The sequence below is a fragment of the Lynx rufus genome, unplaced genomic scaffold (assembly GCF_022079265.1).
Source record: "Lynx rufus isolate CCGP_SWC_20201006 ecotype Redwood Valley unplaced genomic scaffold, mLynRuf1.p SCAF_15, whole genome shotgun sequence".
NCBI classification, from domain to species: domain Eukaryota; kingdom Metazoa; phylum Chordata; class Mammalia; order Carnivora; family Felidae; genus Lynx; species Lynx rufus.
In genome coordinates, this window is record NW_025814829.1 from 45012490 (window position 1) to 45036980 (window position 24491).

Consider the following 24491-nt stretch of genomic DNA (forward strand, 5'->3'; position numbering starts at 1 on the left):
CTACCTGGGAGTGAGGCATTCCAGGTAGATGTTTAGGGGCACGTAGGTCGGACCTAAGTTGGGAGCAACAGCAAAGATAGGAACGCTGTCAGGTATCAGTCAAGTCCTGGTCATGTTGGGCCACTTTTTACAGGGCTTATCGTTTGGCTTCCTGGACTGGTTGACAGATATAGTGGTCTGACTTCTAGAAGTCTGATTTATAGACAGTAGACTAGCTTCTTGGGGTGCTTACTGTAGATAATAGTTTGGTTTCCTGAGCTTTTTGCTGCAGATTAGGGGTCGGAGTTCTATTTTTATATATGGTCTGGCCAATGCCTGTCTGTATTTTGAGTCTCTCAGTTGAGAAAAAGAAGAAACCAGAGGCAGACCAAGGAGGGAGAGGAGGCTGCTGGTTACATTTATGGGCCAGTGGGTGCCATAATTATTAAACCTGCGTAAAGATTTAGAGCTCTGATCTTTTTGGAACTTCTTCGGGTTCATCTGAAGGAAACAGACTTTTAAAACTTCTGGGCAGAATACATTTCCCTGACATTTCAAATAAAATAACAGGAGAAACCAATCTTCCTTCCTTCCTTGTTTCTTCCCTCCCTCCCTCCCTCCCTCCTTCCCTCCCTCCCTTCCTTCCTTCCTTCCTTCCTTCCTTCCTTCCTTCCTTCCTTATTTCTTCCTTCCATCTTTTCTTCATTTCTTTCTTTCTTTCTTGATTGTACATAAATCAATTCAGTCATTCCTTTTTTCAAGCATAGATAGGGGAAAGTGTGTTCTTTCTAAAGAAAACATAGTCAGATATTTTTTTTGAAAAAAAGAGTCATTGAGAGATGTGTCCCAAATAACAAAAATAAAAATAAAATAAAATAAAATAAAATAAAATAAAACAAAATAACATAACATAACATAACATAACATAACATAACATAACATAACATAAAATAAAAAACTAGAATTGACTGCATGTCAAGGGCACACTGAGAAAGAATCCTATGACCCGGCTAGAAAGCATATACTTTAAAATACCCCTTTCTTCCTAACTAATGGACATATTATCCACATGCAGGCACAAAATAACACCTCCCAAGCACTGACAGTTCCGTAACTGTCTCCTGATCATGGTGGAGCCGAAATGCATTCAGTAGGATTGTTGTTCAGCAGCTAAGTGACAGCTAAGTGACAGTGAACTTGGCTCATCCTGAGTGAATATGGGACACTGTTACCCCTTCCTAACCCCTGACATCCCTGCTGTAATTTTCTTTCCTCTGTTGTTCTGAACTAAAGCCTAGGAATTTATAATAAAAGCATCTGTAAAGAAATGTCAAGCTTATACAATTAGGGGTGATGAGGCAGAAGACAACATTATAGAAGCCGCGTGTGTGTATAATACTTTATCTTATCCCAACATACCTTTATACCCATAACTTTACTGGGTTCAGGCAGCTCACCTGTAAAGCAGGCGAGATGAATACCATTATCGCCACTTTTCAGATAGGAGAGTGGAAACCTAGGATTTGCCCATCCCAAAGTCACACAGCTGGTTGGAATCTCAGGATTGAAAAGGAAGCAATAGATCGCCTCTGCTAAGCCTCTGCCTTTACAGATGAAACCTCCAGCAGCCAAAAGATCCCCCAGCTAGGTCGCCAGAGAGGAACTCAGCCAGGGGCCCCTCTAGCAACATGGCCAGTGTTAGAACTGCATGTCCTGCCTGTTCCTTTTCCCATCAGGAAGCAGCTCCATTAAAGGGAATGTTTTCCAATATACTGAAAAGGCTTCATTGATTGGACTTGCTCACTTTTTTATTAATAGTCTTTTTGAAATAACCGCAAGCTAGTGAGCTGACGTAACTAGAGAACGCGCGTTACGTACAATAGTTCTACAAAGAGCGCACGTTTTGTGCTCTACCGAAATGTGCCTTTGAGGTATGTGACTGGGATGTTAATCCTGTAAAGTTAGAATTTCATTTATATGCCTTTAAAATTAACATAAAGGGGTGGTGCTCGAGTGACTCTGTCGGTTAAGCGTCCAGCTCTTGGTTTCAGTTCAGGTCATGATCTCACGGCCTCGTGGGTTCGAGCCCCGCTGACAGCAATGGAGCCTGCTTGAGATTCTCTCTCTCCCTCGTTCTCTGCCCCTCCCCTGCTCATGCTGTCTCTAACTCTCTCAAAATAAATAAATAAACTTTAAAAACTAAAACTAAAAATAAAATTAACATAAAGGTTAAAAGCCAAAGTATGACTGTTGTCACCAAGCTTAATGCCCTGAAAGAAGAACATTTGAAAGAAAAAAAAAGTACAGAAAACCTTCTTTTAGCTTCAAGTAACTTATCTTTGATGGCCTGACATGAAATTTAAGCAATTGATTCATTAAGTGCCCCTTCTGACCTTTTTTTCTTTTTGCCTCACCAATAATTATTCTTGTATGATTCACACAGAAATGGAAATTTGGTAGTCACTCAGCCAATTTGACCAGAGTTGACAAGCAGCTAATTAATCCCACCCCCTCTTCATCCAGTTTATGTATTAAATTAGTTGATTTCACCTCACGGAAGCATGGGTCAAAATGGTAGGGTAACTCACTGCGTATGTATTACCGCCATTACATTTATACACATTATATTAAAACACACTATCTATCTAAATTTTCTATACATATTGCCATTATATTTATGTACATATACGTATATGCGTGTGTGGTACGCATATACATATATGTACATAAATGTATATGTACATTATGTACATATATGTATATGCACATATCACATACGCATATACATATATATTTATTCCTATAACTTACACACACAGCAGATATTAGGCATAGAAATGAAGCTAAAATTGGTTTTCTCAACTTAGCGTGGTGTTTTTTTTTAAATTTCTTATAGCATAATTATTTTGTTTCTGTAGAGTTTTATATGTATCATAATGACTGGAATTCAAATAGGGTGCCCCTCCTTCTCCAAGGTGCTCAGGCAAGAATAGCCTGTTTTATCTTCTCTAAGCACCTACAAGGATGTGCTTATTGAGAATGACTTTGGACAAGTGCCTTGGCTTCTCAGAGCCTCAGTTCTCCCATTGGTAAAAAGGGAGACCACAAATAAAGTGTCTGTCATACTGTCTGGCACATAGATGGCACTCAATACAGGGCCACCCTGCCCCTTAATGACTTAGTCACGCTGACCCTGTCCCTCCTGGTGAAGAAGAAATAAGCATTATCAGCTTCAGAGTAATTAAAACTTAAATACTGAACACAAATCAGTTAAATGGGACAGAAAAATCAATGTTATCAGGTACGTGAGCTGAGTCAATTACTGCAGCTATTAAAGAGAGTGAAAATCTGGTGTGTTACAGTAAGCCTAGCGTTTCATATAAATTTACTCAGGGAATATTGTAGTAGAACGGTTAAGAACAGGAGCACCTGGGTGGCTCAGTCGGTTGGGCATCCGACGTCGGCTCAGGTCATGATCTCACAGTTCATGAGTTCGAGCCCCGTGTCGGGCTCTGTGCTGACAGCTTAGAGCCTGGAGCCTGCTTCGGATCCTGTGTCTCCCCTTCTCTCTGTGACCCTCCTCCACTCATACTCTGCGTTTCTCATTCTCTCTCAAAAATAAACATTAAAAAAAAAAAAAAAGAACGGTTAAGAGCACCACCCTGCCTCAGAGACATCTGGATCTCCACCCTGGCTCTAGCTGGTGGCCTAGGGCCCTTATGCAGACACCCTCTCTGAGCTTCAGTTTCTGCATTTATAAAACGCAGATAATAACACCTGTCTGGTGACAATCAAGTGACTTTATACATGCAGAGTGCTTAGCAAAATGTCTGCCACAGAGTAAGGGTTCAGAAAATGATAGCTGTTGTCACTGTGATTCCAGAAATTCTCTCCATCAAAGAATGCTTTCTCATTCTCTCACAATGACACCTGCTAACCTAGTAGACTTGGGACCTGTGAATCAATTGCACACACTGAGCCCGCGTCTCCTCTACCCCTAGGCATGGTGAACTTCAGTGAGGTGTCTGGATACCCTGTGCTGCAGCACTGGAAGGTCCGGTCTGTGATGTACCACATCAAACTCAACCAAGTGGCCGTCTCTCAGGGTGAGCACCGCAGCAAGCCGTCCGTCCCACTGGCTCCCGGGGCTTAGAATTCTTTCCAAGGGCACAAGCCTTTTATCCCATTGTTGAAGAAGCAGTCTAAAATGTAGCCACTTCAGCGAGATACATAACCTATTCACTCAGATTCACCCTTAAGGACAAGCCCCTGGAATCAGATCCTTGTCTAAGTATAGATTAAATTATTGCACATTTTATCATGGACCGAAGAAGAGATGGGAAGGGCAAGGCAGGAACCGCTGAAGATAAACACCTACTTTATCATTCTTCCTGGGGTCACACAGTGTAGAGAGAGGATGTTCAAAAGCAGACTTTGTAGAAATTGACAGAATAAAACCGTCCACATGCAAAGAGCATGACTTAGAGTTTTCAGACAATGAAAGAAATAAGGGCAAAAGAGCAAGAAAGAGGAGGATGTGGGAGAGGGGATAGAAAACAGCTTTTATGGTCACGAAATACTAGCAGGTGAGCAAAAGATAGACAGATGATAGATAACAGAGAGAGCTATCTAATAAGTTAAGGAGTAGTGAATTCCAAAACTCAGGACAAATTGAGCCAAAACACAACAGTGAGGTGCTCGTACAAGTTTCTTGACACTTTAGCGGTCAATGCCTTGAATCAAGTTTTTCCTAGCACTTAAGCTATTTGAATGTGTGATTTGCAGATGGGAAAACTGCTACAGACAAGGCCTTAATACAGGTGCGCACCTCCATTCCACGTCATCCCCTGGGACCAGGAGAACGTTACTCGCATTCTTTCTCCGAAGCTACCTAAAGAACATGCCAGATGTGAAGTTTATGCCATAGGGTCTTGTTTCTCTGTGTTGGGTGGAAAGGTAACTGGAGCCAGATGACATTGTTGGCACAGGAGGACAAGACAAGGAGAGACCTTTGGGTCAATAACAGAAAGGCAGAGTCTTAGCGCCAACAGGAGAGACGTAAAAGGTAGGGGACAGGTAGAGAAGCATAAAGAGGAAATGAGCCATATCCTCACGGAAGTAAAGCTTTACGTCTAGGGAAAGAAACTGCATTAAGGATGTAGAACATGTCCATAGGACACAAGGGGGCCCAGAACTTTGTTTATTTTAACGTGAAAGAGTTCTTGGCAGGAAGGGATTGGGATGGGAAATCTTCCTGAAGTAAACTCTGCTGGTACAGAAAATCCTTGAAAGAACTAAGCTGCTCTTCCTTCTCGGGAAATGTAGCAGTAGAGAATTTGGCCTGTTCACGTGCTGACTTTGCAGCCAGCACAGGTGCTGTGCACATCAAGGGTTAACAGGGGGACATCTCTGTTGCCACATGCCTTTCAAAGCCACAGGTGGCAGCACAGGTGATGTGGACTTCTGCACTAAGGGTCTTGAGCCTGGGCCGGGCTCGGCCTTGTCCTGTTAGGACACAGGTGTGTACAGAGGAAGTCAGACTAAAGCTGGCCAGGTTCAGAAGGCATTGGGTTTGGAAAATTTGTTGTGGGCTCTCTTTCTGACAGGTGTAATTCTCCTAAACAGGGAAAACGAATCTGTGGAGATGTGGCTGGGGAGGAGGGTGGGCGGGGGGGAACAGATCCTTTCCTCCATTTGCTATTTCCCTGTTTGTACACTTTTGATTTTCTGAAATAAATATGAATAGTGTATTAGGGACTTTCCTTACTCCTCTTCTTCCATTATCTTCCTGTTACCAATGTCTGTGTCTGAAGGCAATATTCTGTCTCCAAAAACACTTTTGGTCATTACCCACAGTTAGAAGACATTTTTTTACACTGCGACCTTGTGCATATGCACACCCCCACATACGCACAAAAGAAGTTTCATGAAACAGTACATCATCTTACGATGTGAAATGTTCTTCGCTGGTATTTGTGTTTCTATTTTAGACTATGCTATTCTTTTTTTTTTTTTAATGCTATTATTTGAGCTCACTAAATTAATTTGATGTCATGACTTGTGATTTGAAAAAGAAAACCCAAGATTGACTGAAGCAGGGCGTTAGATTTGGCAATGTAATGCCTGCATGAAGCTAACAGCATAACCAACTGCCTTGAAAAGACACTCATTTAGGGACTAAAGTGTCTGACGTAGCTAACTGGAGAAGTTCACCTGATACCTCAGCCAGCTCTCCAGCATCACTTTGGGCCACAGAGGTACTTCCGCTTTTGAGGCTGAGTGGCCTGGGAATCCAGATGCTCCCCACCCTGTGAGACCTCACTCTTACTTTTGGGTGATGTTTCTCTGTAGCCCTCAGCAATGCGCTCCACTCCCTGGATGGAGCTACGTCTCGTGGGGATTTTGTGGCCCTTTTGGACCAGTTTGGCAACCACTACATCCAGGAAGCTATCTACGGCTTTGAGGAGTCCTGTTCCATCTGGTACCCAAACAAGCAGGTGCAGCGGCGACTCTGGCTGGAATATGAAGACATCAGCAAAGGTGAGTGATGTGCTCACCAGCATCTTCTACACCCTTGCAGGTACGGCTGTCTAGGTGCAAATCATGGGACCAAAATAAAGGAGTCTGTTGGCAGAGGACTAATTCAGATACTGTCTTGATGCTCTGCGCCCATCCTTAAAATTGCCAGGGTTGGGATGTTTGGGGAAACTTTAGATACAGGATGGGGTCAAAACTGTATGGTCACTTTGTGAGTTACCATGAAAAGAGTCCACTAAGGGTATTTACCAGTCCCTGTGCATTCATGGCAAGGGCAAACAAAGTATTCGACTGTTCTCATGAAATGTGGGAGGAGCAAGAGAGTGTCGCAGTCTCCACCACTTTCTGCTTCTCACCCCATCCTGCCCTATCTTTAGGCCCATTTTTTCCCCACTGATTTGTGCTAAGAGGAAATCTCCATTGGCTCAAGTGTTTATAAAGCTCTGAACAACAGCCGTACAGATAAATCCTTGTCTACTCTTGGATAGCCGGTTAGTATTCTGTCCAAGTAAGTATAAGAAATTGGAGTTATTCAAACCTTTTGAATTCACCTTCTGGTATGGGAGGAGTACTGGCTGGCAAATAATGTATTCTGATCAACCAAGACTGATGTAGAATCGCCACTCGTGGAATTTCTTCCGAGCTTAGCCTCATGGCATTCTGATGAGGCCGAGTTATAGATGTGCGAGTTGCTAAAGGGCAAGCCATGAAATTAGTGCAATGGAAACTCAAGAAGTAAGTCGTCCTAAGATTTAATGATCAAGAGTCCCTCTGAAATGAGGGGACCCCTGTGTCAGCAGTGCTGGACTGGGAAAATGTGCCCCCATGGCTGAGATGCTCTTCACTCTCTGAGCTCCATAGAAATTTCTGTTTTGTCTCACTTGATGGGTAGCAGAAGCATGAGGGCCTCTCTTCCGGCTCATCCTTTTCTTCCAGAAGCAGTAAGAGGCTTGTGTCTGGGCTCCCAGTTGTTGCAGGCATTTCCCTCCAAGCCCTGATTCCTCTAAACCCAAGGACATAATCACAGGCTTCTAGTATCCTTTCAAACTTCAGTCTCCTAATACTGTTCTGTTCCAATTTGCCAAGAAAGGAGTGTCATGTAAGCAAATGTAGATAAGACCAGTTCCAGCTGGCAAAGCTTTCTTACATTTCTATGCCAGAGCCTAATGATTGAACCAAAAGGCTAATTCCTCCCCTGCTTCTGTTTGCCAGTGGTTCAGGGTTGGCTAGGTTCTGTGACTACAGGGAAATGAGCCTGACCTTCCCCCCTGTATTCCTGGTTCTGTTCTTTGCTTCTATCCCGAGCACTGCAATGTCCTTGAAGTTAAACCCTGAGCCCAGGAGGGAGGTGTATCCATGACCTTGGCACTACGCCTTCCCATCTTGATCTCAAGCCATTCTCAAGTTCATTTTGTCACAGTCCAACTGGTGACTCTACTTCTCACAAGTATTATGTATACAATACCTTGCCTGTTATTGATCTAGAAGATATTCAAACATTTTTGTATGTCTACTTTGATATCTCTCAGTTATCCATGGGTACCACCCCCCTCCCAAGTCTTACCTCTGCGTCATAGAGTTTATCTCTTTTATTGTTTGGTCTGCTTGCTACTCTTAAATATTTTTCTCCTCCGTAGGGACTAATTTCCTTTTCTTCCAAAAGAAGGATGCTCCCGATGAAGACTTATAAATACGTAAAACGAAGGAAGATTTTCTTCCACTTTTCTGCACTCTGAGAGGGTTGCTCCAGGATGGGATTTATACGCTAGGGGTGACGAGTGTTCTGAGAGGCCTGGACCTACCATGACATAAAAGTGCCATCTTCTTGGACTCGAGTCCCTTGATTATATGTTCTTGTCCACTCTAACTTTCAAAACCTTCTAGTGGAAAGGGATTCTCTATTGCTCACTTTTGCGCCTGTGATCAGATGCCTAAAATTACTCACAGATTGAATAAGAAAGGAGATTTATTAGGAGTGAAACGAAATGGAAAATGCATAGGACTTAAGGGTTGGGTCTCTAAAATTCGTCAGGTGACTTTTGCTTCGTCAGTTAACGGCCCGGACCTCTCCTGTAATGCCCTCTGTGGTTCCTCCCAGCTCCGAGAGTGTATGGATCCTTACACGTCCCTCTTTATGTGAACAGCTTTCTCAGGTCAGACATTAGAATAAAGACTGCCCTCTTCTCTGTACAGATCACTGCACAGTTTCTCAAAGGTAGGTGTCATGCCTTATTCAACTTTAAATCCTCAGGGTCTGACACAGAGCCGGGCACATGGTAAGTCTCCAACAGTTGTTTACTGTGGTTGTTGTTAGTGGTGATGGAGGCAGTTATGGTGACAGCGGGTGGTGATGGCGGTGGCTGCGGCTGTGGGAATGGTAGGAAAAGCCCTTCTTACGCGGCAGCTTTCCAAGTGGGTTTTATTATAGACATGCAAAGTGCTCTAGTTCTGCCTGGCTGACGGAAACTCACAGATGGATATTTTTGGCCAGATCCTCAGAAGCCAGCCTTTCATTCATCACGCACCTATTTGTCACACTACCGCTACATGGTGTGGCCACACCAATATTGAGGAGTATCTGTCTTTCAATAAGTCTGACTGAAACCTGTGAAAAATAAACTCCCACTTATTGTTCAGGATTAGCGTATCCTAATTTTTTTTTTTTTTACAGAGCAAATAAGGACTACCAGATGTTGAGTGAGTAGTTTATATATCCCTTCTCTTCTTCCTCAGCTTCTTTTTTGACTCTTCAGATTATTATTATTTGCTTTCAATCCCTGTCACCCTACAGAAATAGCGGAGAAGGAAATCAAGGGCTTCTCAGTCAGAGGTTTACTTTTCCATTCGGTGACCGTTTTATCTATGTCAACTGAAGAATTTGTCCCTCTTGACCAGGTCTGTCATCTTGAAAATTCTCTCTTCCGTTCAAGTCCCTGATTCTGTTCCCTCTAGATTCTCTTCATAAATCTTTGGCCTTTGTTTCTCAGCCTTTCTCCCCTTCCTCCTCTGAAGAAATTATTTACATCTTGCTTGTTTTCCAGAATTTCATCTTTAATGTTCATCTCTTCTTCCCCGTTGCTGGGTGATTCTCTTCTGTGTCTACCTTAGCCTACATCTCTGAGATTTTGAAACCTTGCCCTTGAGTGTTGAGCATTTCTACCTGGATATATGCTCTAGGGACCTCAGCGGTCACCATCTCTTTTCTCTGTACCCACTAGTAGATTTGTGCACTGCAACAATGGGTCAAAATGCAAAGTGGGGAGTATGTCTAGATGCTCTCCTCCGTCCTCCACACTCACTCATTTACAAAGTTCTGTTCTTCTTACCACCCAAATACTTCTTCAACAGGTGTAGGTTCTCCTGTCCATGTCTCGAAGCCGTATGAGCTTATGGTATCAGCTCTCATAAGAAAAACTGAAATTGCGTCCTCACGTGTCTCCTTTTCTTCAGTTTCCTTCCACTCTAGTCCACTCAACATCATACTGTTATCTTCTTAAAATGCCACTTAATCATGAGACTCTTCAGCTTGAAGCTGTTCACTCACCCCTGGCTGCCTTCTCAACGTGAGCATGACCTCACTCCTGGTATTAGTTCCCTTGGGCTGCGATAACAAATCACAAACTAAGTGGCTTAAAACAACATAAATTTATTCCCTGACTATTCTGGGGGCCAGAGGTTCGAACACAGTGTCAATAGGCCAAACTAAAGGTATCAATAAGGTGGCTCCTTCCGGAGGCTCCAGGGGAGAATTCCTTCCTTGCCCCTTCCAGCTTCTCAAGACCACTGTATTCCCTGGTTTCTGGCCGTCTCCATCTTTAAGATGTGTCACTCCAATCTCTGAGTCACCTGGCTGTCTGCCAGGACTCCTACCTGCTACTTCTTTTTTTTTTTAATTTTTTTATGTTTATTTTTTATTTTTGAGAAAGAGAGAGACAGAGCACAAGCAGGAGAGGGACAGAGAGAGAGGGAGACATAGAATATGAAGTAGGCTCCAGGCTCTGAGCTGTCAGCCCAGAGCCCGACGCGGGGCTCGAACCCACAAACCGTGAGATCATGGGCGCTCAACCGACTGAGCCACCCAGGCGCCCCCTGCTTCTTCTTTCTTGTAAGGACCCTTTGGATTACATTGGGCCCATGCAGATAATCCAGGATAATCTTCCTATCTCAAGAGTCTTAATTTAAGCATATCAGCAAAGTCCCTCTTGCCATTCACAGGTGACAGTCACAAGTTCCGGGGATCAGGCCCTAGGCTTCTTTGGGAGCCCTTTCCAGCCTGCTACATCTCTGCCCTCTGCAGCTGCTGCATCACTGACCATTCCATGCCCCAAGTATCCTCCACTCTGATGATAACAAGGCTGCTCGCTCTCAATCCCAAACCCTTGCATTTGCTTCCAGACAGTGAAAGGCTTTAGAGGCTCCCTCCCTGCCCCAGTCCAAGGCCCTAGATAAGTTTCTGTCTCACTCAGAAATTTTCTCTTGGGTCCCTGTCTTGTCTCCTCTTGGGGCTCTCTGTTTTTCTCCTTTCCCAGGTGTCCGTTCAGTTGTCTAATTTCTGGAAGGATCTCCCTCTCTCCTTAGCCCCTTAGGATCAGCAAATGAGTCTTTCCGGCTCTGAATTCTGTTTCTTGCTTTTGTTTTTTAATTGCCCTCTCCAGCTCTATAAATTGCCATTTGCAATTAAGTGATACCCAGTCCCAGGCTCAGGCCCCAACTCTGGGTCCAGGGTCAGGGTTTGGAAGAGGGCTTGGAGCCTTTTCCACGCTTCTGAGCCTGTGGGCATGTGCTGCCTGTCTCACCTGGTCCTCTGTTCCACCTCCATTCCACCATCCCCTCCTTCCTGCTCTCCCAGCTGACGGAAGGTCACCTGCCACCCCTCCCACCACCCCTTCCCAGATACTCTGGGTGGAGTTCTTTGCTGCCTCTTAAAGCCCCTTGTATCCTATCCTATCCCCCCGGCAGCACTCTTCGCATTTCTCTGTGTGGCCATTTCCCTGTAGGACTGTCTCCCGCGATAATGGATGGCACAGCACTTACCCTGTTTCTCTCTCTCTCTCTCTTTTTGGTTTAAAAAGATTATTTATTTAAAAAATCCAAAACGTATAAAACAGAATAAAGTGAAAAATAAATCTTCCTCCCACTCTTAGTTCCCAGTGTTCCAGTTCCACACCCCAGAGGCAGCCAGGCAACTGTTGCTAGTTTACTGTCTATCCATCCAGAGAGGTTCCATCCGTAGCCATTTGCAAGTGAACAAAGCAAATCGCAGAAGAGTAGATATATTAGGGTCTCATCCATTTTAAAAATAATACATATAAATATATGCCAATACACACTATATAAATATATATGTATAATCTTCTAATCTGTCACTAAATATGTATATGTGTATGCAGTATGTCTATGTATATATATACCTATAGAGAGAGAAACATATGTATATAATCTCAGAATAGCTCTGTGTGTGTGTGTGTGTGTGTGTGTGTGTGTGTGTGTGTGTGTATACACACATTATCTGTTTGCTCCAAGATTAGGGCTATGGGGTAGAGACTTTTATTTTTTGTACTAAAAAATTCTGTATTGCTTTTCCCACAATAAGCACGTGCCACTTTTTTAATGTTTATTTATTTTTGAGAGAGACAGAGCATGAACAGGGAAGGGGCAGAGAGAGAGAGGGAGACCCAGAATCCGGAGCAGGCTCCAGGCTCTGAGCTGTCAGCACAGAGCTCGATACAGGGCTTGAACCCATGAGCTGAAGTCAGACGCTTAACTGACTGAGCCACCCAGTGCCACAAGCATGTGCCACTTTTACAATAAAACTCTTTTAACACATGGCAAAAAATACATTCTGAAAAGTTTGTGTTACCGTGGAGCGGAGACTTACAAAGGTAACTTAAAAAACAAAACAAAACAAAACGTACAGTTGTATCTACAGAGAGCTGAACTTGGGATAGAAGTCTGGGAGGAAGCGCGAAACAATGTCATCATTTCCTATTGGTATTTGACTCTGCATCCCTGACGCAGTGCCTGGCATATAATTAGCATCCGCTGTTTTTGAAGGAATGAATCCTTTATTTTGTTCATACTTCAAAAGAAACCAGTAAAGAGTTACAGAACTGTAGATTCTGGAGAAATGACAAAAGGAAAGAAAGAAAAGAGAAGAAAAAGAAAACATTGAATCTTCTTCAAATAAGAACTTCCAAGAGCTTAATTTTCATCCTCCACCTGACACACCCAGTACATTTTCTTTCTTTCTTTCTTTCTTTCTTTCTCTTTTCTTTTTTTTCTTTTTAATACTCCATTCGGGAGCGGATTTCCTCAGGGCTTTCTTCCTTTCCTTTTCCAATACCACTTCCATTGTCACTTAAGATCTGACCTTTGTCATCATCTTTTCTTGCCATTGCCTTTGGTGCATGCACATCAGTGGGGTTATCTGGGTTGACAGGTGGGAGTTAGGAAACTCTTCCTGTCTGCTGCACTTTCTAGTCCATAATCCACTGAATTTTTGTTGTTTATTTGTTTCTAGCCAGTTGCCTCCTCTCCGTGGGGAAAGCTAAGAAGAACAGCTTCTTCTTCTTCCATGATACGGAGCTGAGGGTTGTATTGGGGGTGGGGGTGGGGTGGAGAGTAAGGTGACTCTCTAGCTCCAAGTCTGAAGTCAGATGAGAGTCAAAGGAAGAAAAGTAAACCACCTACATGGCATTGTGTTTTTACCACACAGGATGCCATGTTTTCCACTTTCCGTCGATTTGTTTTTGGGTGGATAGGGCCCGAGACAGACTCAGCTGGTCCCTTTCCCCAGAATAATGAACAGATGTCTGCCATGGCTGAAGCAGAAACAATAGCTGGATCGGCCGCCAGCCTTCTGATCCTGGTCTGTGAGTGCTGGTCAGCAGAGACCCAGGGTGGGACACGTGACGCTGGTGCACTTTGCAGGCTCACGTACATAATCGTGGTAAATGGCATGAAAACCTGATTAAGTTCAGGACGCGACATAGAAATCCAACAAAGAGCAATAAAAGACGTTTCTATAATGCTTTATGCTTTACAACCCTAGGTTGCAAGCCAGTTCCAAAGGCTCTTTTTCTGCACGTTTACAACGATGAAGTTAGCGCTCAAGTGGCAAGGCAATTATGGCATATAGCTATTTTCTTTAAATGATTAATTAATTCGTTCCTCAAACATTTGCTGAGGGCCTGCTCCACGCAAAGCCCTGTAGTGAGCAGAGAGGGGATTTAGGTTTAGAGGAGACAGCTGTTCTATGGCTTTCCCAGGCAGACGGCCTGGTGAAGGTGCTGCTGAAGCTGAGCCTGGTGGTGTCATAAACAGAGGCTTTGAAAAGGAGCTAAGCTTTCCTAAACATATGGGTGAGGTTTAATTTGAATCTTCAAGTCCCCTAGGCTCTGATGCAGAGTCCAGAGTAAACTGGATCTTTAGGCTGCAGAAAGACACCACTGTGAATAATATTGCCAAATAGCATGTTATATAACTTTTCTCATTTAATCCCTAGGTCTTACCCTCCCCATTTTATAGATAAGGAAACCAAGTCTCCGAAAGCTTAAATAAATAACTTGCATGCAGTCACATAGCTAGTAAGTGGCAGAGTCAGGACACCTTCACCTCCTGACACAGACTGTGGGCAGCTGCATGCCATGTTGCCTGCCAATGGTACAAGAAGAGATTAAGGTGGGAAGTTTAGTGGACAAGATGGAGGTGGGGCCAGGACGTCATTGAAGCCGGGTCACTGGTCTAAGATGAGTGCGACAAGGCCAGATGTCAACCCTCGTTAGACTGCGTAGTGGATCCCCTGCCTTTCACTTGAGTTTTCTGGAGTTTTTGATTGTTGTGGGTTCGGGGGGCCCTGAGCAATGGCACAGTGGCCGCAGCAGTTTTTTGTTTTCCTATATGGCAGTGTTTCTCAAAATTTATTGCGCAATATGTATCACCTGGGATCTTGTTAAAATGGGAATTCTGATCCGGTAGGTCGGGGTGGGGCCTGACATTCTGCATGTCCTGACAACTCTCACTTGATGCCAATGCTGCCTGTCCAAGGACCCGTTTTGAAGAGCAAGGTGATAGACTTGTCTCAAAGACCCAACAGGGAATGGGCTCCCCCACCGTCCTTGTTCGTCCTGTCCGGTGCAAGGGCTTTAATGATGGAGCCATGGCACGGTGGCCTCCAGGGGCCTATCCTGGTGTCATCCCCACAGAGGAGTGTCACAGATAAGGAGTGTCGACTGAATGGTTTTCACTTTGGTCCAGGACTTTTCTCTGATTAAGCCATTGATCGATAGGCTTGTGTGCAGAATTGAACAGTCCTAAGCCCTCAGGTGCTAAAAGGAATTGGAAACATGCCAGTAATCAGGACGAAAGGTGATAAGCTGATTTTTCTAAACTTTGTACTATAGGCAACACTGTTCTCATCTTAATATCTCAGGCGTTTTCTAGGTATTTTTAAATTTAGTATTTATGAGGCCCCGGTTTTTTTCTTCTAGAATCCATAAATGGTTATAGAATTTCATAGTTTAACATTTCATAGTTTAACATAGTTTAACATTTAACATTTTCGTTAATGGGACAATTCTGGTAGTGATATCAAATTCCTTTCATATAATTATGGGCCTGACAATAGTGACATATTGTGCATACCTACAATTTAGTAGTTAATTATATAGTATTCTGGATTATTTTCTACTCCAAGCATGTAAGCTTTGCCCTCACAACTTGATTGATTGCTTCTTGGAAGAGGGCTTATTCATTCACTTAGTCAACACCTGATTTATCTAAACATTGGTCTAGGCACTGGGCATGTAATGATGAATGACACAGAAAACTTTCCTGCTTTTGTGGAGCTTATATCCTACTGAAGAGAGACAGAGAGTGGCAGGTGACAAATAAATGACAGCAATAATTCTAGACAGTGAGAGAGAGAGATTACAAAGAAACTGAAACCAGGTGACGTGATAGAGATTGGCTGGAGGACTGGGGGCTCATGAAGATGGCGGCCACAGAAAGGCCTCAGTGATGATGATAAGGGCGTGAAGTTGAGCTGAGACCTGGAAAAGACAAGAAGGAGCTGGCCATGCAAAGACCTGGGGACAGAACCATCCAGGCAGAGGAAATAGCGAATGCAAAGGCTTCATAATTTGTTTTTTTTTTTTTTAATTTTTTTTTTTCAACGTTTATTTATTTTTGGGACAGAGAGAGACAGAGCATGAACGGGGGAGGAGCAGAGAGAGAGGGAGACACAGAATCGGAAACAGGCTCCAGGCTCTGAGCCATCAGCCCAGAGCCTGACGCGGGGCTCGAACTCACGGACCGCGAGATCGTGACCTGGCTGAAGTCGGACGCTTAACCGACTGCGCCACCCAGGCGCCCCCATAATTTGTTTTTAAATTCTCATAGCTTCTAGCATAATGCTTCTAGGAGGGCATATGAAGTTACTTGGTAAATATCAGACTGATGATCAATATGACTGTGGAAAACAGAGGAGCCTGGATTCTCTGATGGAATATGAAGAGAAGAAGCTCCGCTTCCAGCCACACTTGTTCTGTTTCCTAGATTCAGCAAGCTGAGATAGGACCGGTATGTTTAGCCCATCTTCCTTATTTTGAAATTTTAATTCCAGTATAGTTAACATACAGTGTTATATTAACCCATCCCGTGTTATCCAGCATGTAGATCAGTGCTCATGTGGGCTGGCTGTGGTAGTATAGACCAAGGGAAATAAGCATAAGGCACAATACATATATCTACCAGTATTTTGATTTCGATCTTAAGTTATGCGCTCCATTCCACAACTAATAGTTTAATCTCTGAAAAAAATGTCGGAAATAAATGTACAAGATAGATGATGAGGCAAAGGGATATTCCACATCAAATGTGAAGATCTACGCTTGACATCACTTGGGGTTTTCATGTCTTTGGGGATGAGTGCCTGTTTCTTACGTAGTAATAGGTCTCTATCGCCCATCCGACTCTAAGGCAGCGTGTTGAGGGAAAAAGCACTGGGTAGGGAGTGAAGACCTACATTCTTGGTCTCAGCTGAACCATTAGCCAGCCAGCTGGCCTTGGGTAAATTACTTAACCCTCCTCCAAATAATCTTCTCACCTGTATAATAACTACCTTGAATCAGGTACTTAGAATTTCTCCTACTTCTGTGACTCTGTATACTCAGCCAGTGTTTTCTACTTCTGATAACAGAATGGAACATTTAATAATGCCTGGCTCATGGCTAAATAGGTTAATGCAACTGCTGTTACATTAAAAGGAGTTTTAGTGTAGTTGCTTTTGTAGTAAGTTCTAAAGTCAGACAGATTTCAATCAAAATTTTTATTAGCTGGGGCGCCTGGATGGCTCAGTCGGGTAAGCATCTGACTTTGGCTCAGGTCATGGTCTCACAGCTCATGGATTCGAGCCCTGTGTCGGGCTCTGTGCTGACAGTTCAGGGCCTGGAGAATGGAGCCTGCTTTACATTCTGTGTCTCCCTCTCTGTCTGCCCCTCCCCTGGCTCTCTTGCTCTCTCTCTCTCAAAAATGAATAAACATTAAAAAAATTTTTTTTTAAATTTTTATTAGCTGTGACTCTTGAGAAGTTTCCTTAATGGCTGTGAGCCTCAGTTTCCATGTCTATAAAATAGGGCTATTAATACTTAGTTACAAGTGAGGATTGTGTAAAGATTGAACATAATAATTATATATGCAGCACAATGTCTAGTATTCTGTAAGTGTTCAATTCAGTATAAGTCTTTTTATTACTACTATTATTAGAATTATTTTAATAAATTTTCAGCTCGGCTTTTTTTTTTTTTTGAGCAAAATAGTAACTGATAAGAATTTCAAAGGGATATCAGTAAAACTTGCCCTGGGTAAATTCGTGCTTCACAGAAACGCTGATGTATATTTTACAAGTCACCTCCTCATCAGGCTAGTGGAACAGGGGGCCCAAACCTTCCTTCCAAACATCAGGATCAGCATCACATCTTTGGCAACTATTTTCAGTTCCAGTTGTAGCACCCCCCTGCTGGGAAAAGATCAGGAAATAAGCACAACTCTTTTTTTGGTGGGAGCAAGGGGTGGGGGCTGTGAGAATGTGCTCTCTGTGGAAAAGGATCCCTGGGGAGGCCTTTTTGATAAGCAGCCTGGGTGTTTCTGCCTTTTAAGTGCAAAGGAGCTGCCAGGTGCATTCCACAAAGGGAGAAAAATTCATGAATGTGTCCAGCTGTACCAGCCTTTCCTTTTACCTGTGATTCAAAGCCTCTGCCGTCTAGTTCCACTGCCTGCATACAGATGCAGACACTGATTCCTCTCGTGCCCCAGAGATGGGTCCCTGGCCCTATTTACAGCCCGAGTTCCAACGTAAGTGATGTTGGGGCTGAGAGAGAACTCGTTAGCAGTTCGGTGTTTTGTTAGACCCCTATCTTGGCCTGGTTTCCATTAACGGATGCTTTAGAGGAACATCTACAGGTCTCTGGGTTCACCCCGCATGCCTACCCCATCTCCGTCAATGTGTAACGCCACGCACAGCACCTGGCATCCAGTCGGTCAGTATTGGTGGAATGAATATAGGAGTGAATGCCATACTTTTTCTCTTCCTCTTCCCTTTCCAAGGGAAATGACAGCAGAATGGCTAAGATAACATCTCCTTGAACACCTTGCCCCGAAGCCCCCGGCACTAGTCCACCCTTTCATTGTCCCTTCCCCCTATCTCCAGGTTTGATTGTTTTGAGTGTGGGGTGGGGTGGGGATAATGTCATGTCCTGGGGTTTGGCATTAGAAGAATAGGCTGGACATTAAAATCAAGTGATCAGCACAAGGTAGGACAGGATTAAATACTAGAAAGAGGAGTCAATCCGTGTGTGGACCTTCAATTTGTGATTTATTATCCCCAATTTCTGTCTACCAGTTAATGTTCTAGGAGCCAATAGCAGCCTTTCTTTTACCACTTTTCCTGACGTTACTTTTCTTTTATAAAGCAGGTAGGAAAGTTTTCTTGGGGAGGGCGGGATAGGTATTAGGTGCAGCACACAGCTTGTATTTAAAATGAAACACAAGACGTAAAACCATCTCGACCTAAACCAACAAATCAACAAGCCGTGTCCATCGGAGCTTCTCTGTGTGGCCACTAGCCATTTCTGGTTCGTTCCTAATCTCCATTCCTCTGTTGTTAGAGGATTCTTTCTGAATCTCACGGAACTCTTGGGAAGTTGGGTCAATTAGTAGAAGATATAAATTAAAGAGAAAATTAAAAAGTACATAAGAAAAACTGATGTCAAAGAAATCATCAAGAAATGGATCAGGTAAGAAAGTAATTGCAAAAAAAGTGGGAGTAGTCGACATCACGTTGAAACCTGGCCCCGGCTGCCAGCTAGCTACACTACAAAACCTAGATGATTAATGCTGCATCAGTCAAAGGCTCCAGAATATATCATCTCTATCTCCATTACTGATGAGAGGAAGATAGTTCTCTGATCAGATCAACGTCCCTCTTTTAAAAATTCCCACATGCACTTTGACTTTCTTGCCGATATGTTGCCGTCAGCAGAGTCCGTGACATGTAGACCCCGGTTAGCAGCACGTTGAGGGAAGGCTGAGTTCTTTGCAAGGTAAGGATGTTTACGCATTCATGCAGAAATGTGCATTGAGTGTTTACTGTAGATCAGGCACAGTGGTAGGCATCAGTGGTTAATAAGAGAGGGCTCCTGACCCACTGTGGAATTCTAGATGCTGAAGGAAGGCCTATTTTCTCTGCCAGCCTTACCTTACCTCTTTCTCTCCCTGCAACTGGCTAGTCAGTATCTGTGTGACAGCATGGTTGAGCCCTCAGGGGGACCCACAGACGAGGCAAAGGAAGCCATCGCAAGGTCCAAAACACACTTTCCACCTTGGGAGTTTATCCTGTTCCTTGGAAGGTTTCTCGGGGGCAGGCTTATGCACATTCTGTCAACTTCCAAAGAGCCTGGGCTCATGGTGGCTGCCCACAGGAGGAATCTGGGACACGCGGAAGGAGGGAAGCAAAGGGACCCGTGTGCAGAGCTTTACGTGCAAGACCCTTCACAACATGAAGCGTTTCTGGGGAGAGATGCTGCTGGGCTGGACTGGGCTGTGCCTGGGACATGTGGGATGCCCAGACCTTGCAGCTTTGGGAAGGCTGTCTGTTCGCTGAGGCGGAGAAGGGGTGGCGCCTGCCTACACAGGGTTCGTGCCTGCGTCACACCGGTCTTCCCCCTAAAAACCAGTGTAATTAGATGGCGCGGCTAAATCATAACCACACGAGGCCCATCGACTTGATGACGTCCGGCAAGGGACAGTGGCCAGTCCGCTTAGTTGGAACGTGATGTCAGCAAAGAGCCCTCAGTTTAAGGCAATTGAAAAACCAAGCAGGTTCAAAAACATTTTTGGTTTTGATGATTAAAAAAAAAATGGTAACAAAGTAAGAAAGAAAAAGGCAAGTAAAAAGAAGCATTTCTTTCGCTCAGTTTCTTAGTAAATCTGCCAGGTAAAATACGTGCTTTGAGGGTGAAATGTGAGTGCCCGTGACAGGGAAAAACAACCTAATCGGGTAAACCAACAGCCTGGACTCCCTTGACACTTTTCTGTTTCCTTGGGGTTTTTCTTTAGTCAGGTTGATTCCACAGGGGCAGCTTATAAAGTCTCTCTTTGTGCGTGCTCCGGCTGCCCGTGCTGACTGCCAGGGCCCCTCCCGTCAATTTGTTACAAATCCAGTCAATTACTGTGGTAATTGGTTCTATATATATTGATGCGTTGGGGGCATTTATGGCTTTATGCATTTTTATTTGGTCTGCTTTGACTCCTCCCTTAGAGAGCAGGGACTCGGCCCACTTCTTTGCGACTCCCCGTAGATGTTGCCTTAGCTTCTGCTCACAGTGGGTTCATCTTCAGTATTGATCACAGTAATGTGGACGAGGATATCCGGAGATGCCAGCCTCCAAGCTTTACTGGTCCCTGCCTTCTTTTACAGGGCTGAATATAAAGAAGAGATGTTATCCCTTCAAACTTTGCACAGTCTCTCTCGTCGAGGGTCATTAATATGTTGGAACCTGGGTACATCACGTATCCTGCATTCTTCAGGCAGGCAAAGGGCATTAATAATCTAGAGATAAAAACAAATTGGGGGGGGGTGGTGCCTGGATGGCTCAGTCGTTTGAGCATCCAACTTCAGCTCAGACCATGATCTCGCGGTTCATGGGTTCCAGCCCCGCATCGGGCTCTGTGCTGACACTCAGAGCCTGGAGTCCGCTTCAGATTCTGTGTCTCCCTGGGAACATTGCCTGGTTCATCTAGAAAATCGTAAAATATTAAAACCACCAAGGCCCTGAGAAATCATTATAATGGTAACTTATAATTGTTAGTACTTCACATATACCATATTTCTCATCGCTTTATGAAGGGAAGGGGTAGGTTATATATTATGACCCTTTTTGGTGAAGGGTCTCTTGTGAGTTGTTCTCAGTCCCTCTGAATTGTGAAACCACGAAAGGCCCCTTGCAGACCAGAGTTGCGTCCCTTGGGCTATCTGCAAGGTGGATGTGTTGTCCCAGATCGCCCCGCCCCGGGTGCTGAACCCTGGAAGCATTCCTCCCCCAGGGACATCTGCCTGCTGACATGTACCCTTGCAGTAGGACTCTGCCGCCCCCCACTGGCCGTCTAGCACCCCTAATTCCAGAGGGGAGGACCTGAGGCCCATGATGTGAAGACACTAGGCTGTGGTCACACAGAGAGTGGCAGAACCCAGGCTGGGTCACTCATTGTCCCAGTCTCAACAGAGCTATGGCATCTGCTTCTCCATGTGCTGAAGCCCAGGAGGGCTCTGGACGCCGGTTCCACTGTCCCGGTGTTTCTCTTTGAATTTTCGATCCGCCATAATGCTGACCCAAGATGAGCGCCCCATTCCGTAAGGATGCCAGATCTACCATGACATGATCTACTCCTAACAGTTTCCTTATGGCTGGGCGTTATTCGCATACTAGCAAACAAGATAAAATCCTTGCTCAGCCCAGCTCTTAGCTGGCCGTCCCTCCCCTGGAGAGAGGGTTCCAGTCTACAAGTTAGCAAACACTCAGCACCTGCTGCTAAAAGTGTACTGAGTGCCAGGCCCTACGCCAAGGGTTGAAAGCATGCTGGTGAATAAGAGCCAGGCGCTGCCCTCAAGTCATTCATAAAATATGTGGGAAGGTGTCCAGCAAACCTGAAGTTGTAATACTGTGATAAGAGCTGTAAGAGACCTGAGAACAGAAAGCACCGAAGAGGGCCTCCCGCTCCAGACTGGGACAGGACTGAGAAAACCCTGCTGAAGGAAATGTTGCCTGGATGGAGAACTGAGGGTGAGTGGATGTTAGCAGGCAGGCTCTGGGTCAAGGACATTCTCAGTAGGAACAAAGCAAGGCACAGGGGACCCGGGGCCGGTGGCAGGGGGGGAGGGGATTCAGGGGAAATGAGGCTAGAGAGAGGCCAAGGGACCGGTGCAAAGGGCCTGCTGGCCATCCCAGTTCCCTTAGTTTTACCTTAAAGCCATTTGAGAGTTATTGAAGGATTTCAGCAGAGAAAAGGTATGTTCCCAGGATGCTTTAGAAGCACACACCCATTAACATCTTGGAGGATAAGTGAGAGATGTAAAGCCTATAGACAGGATGGCCATCAGGAAAATTTTGGAATAGACCAGTGGGAAGTGTGGAGGGTCTGGACTAAGGGGAAGAACAAGCATACGGTGGATGTGACAGTAATTTGGGAGATGTCCCCCAGAAGTGACTCTAGGGATGAGGAGGGTAAGGAGGGGGTAAGTGGATGGAAGTAGAAAGCCCTGGGGCCCTGCAGTGATTTCCCTCATTGTGCAACAGCAAGAATTTAAAGCTCTTTGGCTCAGGGCGCCTGGGTGGCTCAGTCAGTTAAGCGTTCGACTCTTGGTTTCAGCTCAGGTCACAATCTCACAGTTTGTGGGTTCAAGCCCCACCTCAGGCTGCACACTGACAGTGCAGAGCCTGCTTGGCAGTTCTCTCCCACTCCCTCTTTCTCTGCCCCTGCCCTGCTCACTCTCTGTCTCTCAAAATAAATAAACTTAAAAAATTAAACTAAAAAAATAATAAATAAAGCTCTTCAGCTCAGACATTATACCAGGCTGATACGGATTTTTGAGTGGCAGAATTTTTGCTTTTTGTGATAGTACAGTTTGCTTCTCGATGCTGACAAGGCTGGGGATCCAGAGAGCGCAAAATCACCTTTCTGGAATGTTCATCCTAGCAAGATCTCACTTGTGGGGGGCTCCTGAACTGCAGTCACACCTTATGGAGATATACGGGAGGAATGGGGAACCTGAATTTTCACCTGTATTCTTATCTCACAAGCAGCCTGTGCTATGGCAGGATGCCAAGGAGAGGCACCTTGAACCCAGATCAGTCGTCTGGCCTAGTGCAGGGGGAACGAGGTCAGCGGCGACGTGTGTGGTCTCAGGTGTTCAGATACAAGCGAGTCCATCCACTGTATTAAACATGACCGTAGTTTTTCCTGCGAAAGCAATCTGGGTGGAGATGAACCTCAGTGTTGGTGAAGACAGAGAACGGGCAGGGCAAGGCGGGGAGATTCAGGCTCGTGAAACCTACTGCTGCCTCCCTGCAGTAGCTAGAGGTCATATTTCTGTAAATACTCTGATTCTTGCCATTCTGAGCATATGTCTCCTTGTTATCTTTTAATTGGTTTTTATTCTAAATTTAACACTAAACAGTTTGTGATGGTAGCGGCTGTGAGCACTGGTGTGGTGCATGTTAATTCCAAGGACATGTGATACGTCAGGCCTTATCTGTGCCCTCCCTCTCCTCCCCACGTCACACCAGCCTGCATGAAGGAGCTGCAGATTGCTCATCGTGCCCTTTCCTGCCCGTGTTGTCACGGTTATAGATGTCAGGTTGGGGGGAACAAAAGAAGAGTCATCTAAAATCGGAATGATACCGCCAGAAGCCCTGCGTAACGGCAGGTGAATGCCAATAGATCGGAAGGTGATATCCGCAGGCCCATGATGTGGGAAATCCTGCATCCCAGGAAAGGCCTTCAGAAGTCGTTGACCACCACCACCCGGCAAAATGCAGTCATTGGGGGTGTTCTGGAGAAAGCCAGGGAAGTCTGACTTCGAAGATCTCGTGTATCTATGATGTGGAAGGAAACATGGTGCAGAGTGGAGAGGAAAAGGATTTGGCTGAGCAGTTTTAGAACAGGTGACTCACAGCCTCTGAGCCTCGGTGTCCTCATCTGCCAAATGGGATAAGGAGAATATGGCAGAACATTGTGAGGACTAAGAGTCTTGAGGCTGTTAGAGCATCTAGCCCATAGTAGGTCCTCAAGAATGTTCACCGTTAAGCTGTTTTCCAGTAGCCCACCCGTCCAACAAGAGATTCTGCAAGAAATGAATTCCACGTTCGCATTATTTTCTAACAACGATGGATGCGGTATTTCTTTTTTGGAGATTTGTAAAACGTATTAGGATTCTAAAGGCTTTCTGAAGATATAAGAAAAGCCCAAAACCCTGCTTAACTTTCACTTCGGTTGTTCGTTCACATTAAAGCTTGAACATCTTTTTACTTGTCGCTCTATTTGTTACTTGTAATAATGTTATTAGCAGATCTGAAAAACAAAAGTTCTATGAAGTCTACTTAGAAAAAAAGCTTTTGTTACAGACCTTCTGATAAGGTGAAAGCTTTAACCTCCTCTATCCAGATAGGGCGCCAAATCCTCGTATTTCTTCTGTAGTTCCCCCCACCTCGGTTTGCACCTTGTTCTTACACGTGAGAGTCGCCCCAGTCTGACCGCAGACTGACAGGCCCGCCTTGTTACTACAGCCTCGTGGCTGATCGCTTTGGCTTCCAGTCTCCCATTTGTTCAAACATTCAGTCATTCAAAGTCGGTCTACGTTTCACTACCCACTCCATCTTCCTCACCCACTTCTGTGCCCCGTGCCACTTACCATCAAGCTC

The 24491-nt window shown here is 44.7% G+C and overlaps 1 protein-coding gene across 2 annotated transcripts in view; it reads left to right on the forward strand.

Annotated features, from left to right (window-relative positions):
- Nucleotides 1-24491, forward strand: part of ASTN1 (astrotactin 1) — a 300064-nt gene that overhangs the window by 227896 nt on the left and 47677 nt on the right. For both annotated transcript variants that reach the window (XM_047077313.1, XM_047077314.1), the window contains exons 15-16: nt 3981-4085; nt 6331-6519. In XM_047077313.1, the coding sequence (XP_046933269.1) occupies nt 3981-4085; nt 6331-6519 (294 nt within the window). The remainder of the gene's footprint in view (nt 1-3980; nt 4086-6330; nt 6520-24491) is intronic.